At 39.9% G+C, this 2849-nt stretch overlaps 1 protein-coding gene across 5 annotated transcripts in view; it reads left to right on the plus strand.

Moving 5' to 3' along the window:
• Positions 1-683: 683 nt before the first annotated feature.
• LOC144064150 (uncharacterized) overlaps positions 684-2849 on the plus strand; it is a 10002-nt gene continuing 7836 nt past the window's right edge. Inside the window, exons 1-3 of one of the 5 annotated variants that reach the window (XM_077586401.1) lie at positions 1022-1112; positions 1672-1747; positions 1820-1995. Coding sequence is in view for 2 of the 5 variants with exons in the window: in XM_077586399.1 (XP_077442525.1) it covers positions 980-1112 (133 nt within the window). In the remaining 3 variants the exon portion in view is untranslated. Of the gene's footprint in view, positions 1113-1665; positions 1748-1819; positions 1996-2849 lie in introns of all 5 variants that reach the window. The other 4 variants (XM_077586400.1, XM_077586402.1, XM_077586399.1 and 1 more) reach the window with 4 other exon arrangements.

Below are 2849 nucleotides of genomic sequence, written 5' to 3' on the forward strand. Positions count from 1 at the left end.
ACGGCGAGTGGTGATGACGTCATATACAAGCGGCGAAGATATTGCCTTCAGACGGGAAAAACATAAAAAAGAGAAAAGAAAAAATGAATAGAAATACAAAACATATTGCAGAAAATTGTGTGAATTATTAACCTTTTCTCCAATGGAACATTTATTAACAGATAACAACAAGATAATAACTAAATTATTTAATTTATAAATGCCATTATTTAGAGCTTATATAGAGACACATGTCAAAGTATTTGCCAGATTTAACAGTATTAAAATTAAAATCATTTTCATGTATACAAAAACAAATTTATGATACGAGTATCGGGATTAATTAATATGCCATTTAGTTATGCGTAGTACTATCCGCTTAATATTAGAAAGGTTTTTTTCATATTTATAAGAAAAATACGTGAAGCCAAACAATATATACAGGGGACTCGTGGACTCATAGATCAATTTCTAAATATAAATTTTGAATAAACCTTATGAACGATAATTACACACTTTTTTATTTCCGTTAAAAAAAGAACACAACATTTTGAAGCTTATCGACAAAAAAGCAGCGATTCTGACACAATGTGTCCCCCATTATTTATTATTTTCCCCAAAAATTTTCAAATATAAATTGAATAATATTCGTGACGCATCTTATTTTGAACGGAAAATTGTCATTACGGGAAACTATCTTTCCCATAATGCAACCCTGACCGGAAATGCGAGAAAAAAGATGGCCGAATAGGCAGTTCTTAGTCTGCCAATATTTGTCTTTTTTCCCGACTAATTTGTCGTTTAATTTCAGTCACTTAACTAAACCGAAGTATTGACGACGTTTCTAGCATTATTCACTTTACGGATTAACATCAGTCATCCATTTTAAAAACTGTGCGACTTTATTTAGCTTAGCTTAGCTTCGCTAGCTAGCTGCTATCAACAAAACCAGGCGTCTCCATCAACTTGTCGTTAAAAAAGCCGAATTCAAGTGAGGGAAATGGCCGCCATAACAACAACAACAACAAAGTTCCAGGAGGAACTTTTGGACGCAAAAGAGGACCCTACACGTCACCATCACCCCATTTATTGCAAATTGATGAAAGGGAAAGTTATTCTTCACAAACTAGAAGGTGGGTTCACTTTTGATCAGGTGTGCCATGGGAAATTGCTAGAAGTCATACAATGTAATATTCAGAGAGAACAATGAACATGAATATAACGAGATTAAAATTGATTTTTTTACAAGGTTTTAATCAAAATCTGATGAATGTTAAATTATAGTTTATACTATTACAAAATTCAACTATGAAACAGTCCTTTTGTTGCTTATTTTTCTCTAACATGAACCGGAAGTTGTTTGTGTGAGCACAATATTTTTAGCGTAATATCAGATTTAAGTAGAAAAGTCATAAAATTATGCGATTAAAAACATTACATTACTGATTTTTGCATCACTCGAACTGGAAGCTGTTCTGTGATATTAGGTCAGTGTGAAAAATTAGATTTTAGAATAATTTTGGAGGTTTGAAAAAAATAAAATTAAAAAAAAAAATCAGACAGGCTTGTCATCATCATTGACTAGACAAAAGCCTAATTGTCATCATACCCAGCTGTGTATGACGAAATTGGTAGTGCTTCTCCTCAAAGTGCGCTTTCCCAGGCAAAAGCCTAACCAAGTGATAGTTTCAGACTCGCTGGCACTCTGCCGTGATGGATACATCGCATCACCTCCCGAGCGCAACCAAATCCCGGCGACTGCGAAAAGGTTTGCCTCACCGATGTCAACAAATAATAAAATGGATCACTTACCTCCCACTGTCTTCTTACTTACCTTCAGTCAGCCAGCAGGAGGCAGATCACCACCCAACGTCCTTCATGTTTCCTCACCCCGAAGTTATTACACAGAAGGGATTGTGTGTCGTCCTACTGCAAATTCAGAGTCCTGATGGCTGTGGGAAAAAGGTTGTGACCAGGGTGGTATGGGTCCCCAACAATGTTCCCGGCTCTGCTGAGGTAACGAGGGCTGGCAATATCTTCCAGTGAGGGCAGAGAGCAGCCGACGATCTTCTGGGCAGTGTTAATCACTCTCTGCATGGCCTTTTTGTCTGCTGCCGTGCTTCCAGCGTACCACACTGTGATGCAGTATGCCAGGAGGCTCTCCACAGCGGGTCTATAGAAGGTTACCAGAAGCTTAGTGTCCAAGTTGTTCCTCCTGAGTACCCTCAGGAAATGGAGTCGTTTCTGGGCCTCCTTCACTACTGCCGTGGTGTTTGTAGACCAGGAGAGCTTATCCGTGACGTGGACCCCCAGGAATTTAAAGGACTGGACCCTGTCTACACGAACTCCATTTATGAGGAGTGGGGCCAGATCTGTGCTCTGTTTGCGGAAGTCCAGGATTATTTCTTTAGTTTTCGTGTTGTTCAGTGTGAGGTTGTTCACCGAGCACCACGAAGACAGTTTGTTCACCTCGTCTCTGTAGGCCGCCTCATCCCCTCCTGAGATGAGTCCGACCACAGTGGTGTCATCAGCAAATTTGATGATGGAGTTAGACTGGTGGGTTGGTGTACAGTCGTAAGTGTACAGGGAGTACAGAAGAGGACTCAGTACACAGCCTTGAGGGGAGCCAGTGTTCAGTGTAATGGATGAAGAAAGGTGGGAACCAAGTCTAACAGTGTGTGGTCGGTTGGTTAGGAAGTTCTTTATCCAACAGCAGATGGAGGAGGATAGTCCAAGGTGGGAGAGTTTGTCAGTCAGAATGTCCGGTTTCATGGTGTTGAAGGCTGAGCTATAGTCAATTAAATTCATCCTCACGTAATTCCCATGGTGTTCCAGGTGGCTCAATGCTGTATGTAGAGCAATGGTGATAG

Source organism: Stigmatopora argus, chromosome 19 (genome assembly GCF_051989625.1).
Source record: "Stigmatopora argus isolate UIUO_Sarg chromosome 19, RoL_Sarg_1.0, whole genome shotgun sequence".
Classification (NCBI taxonomy): Eukaryota; Metazoa; Chordata; class Actinopteri; order Syngnathiformes; family Syngnathidae; genus Stigmatopora; species Stigmatopora argus.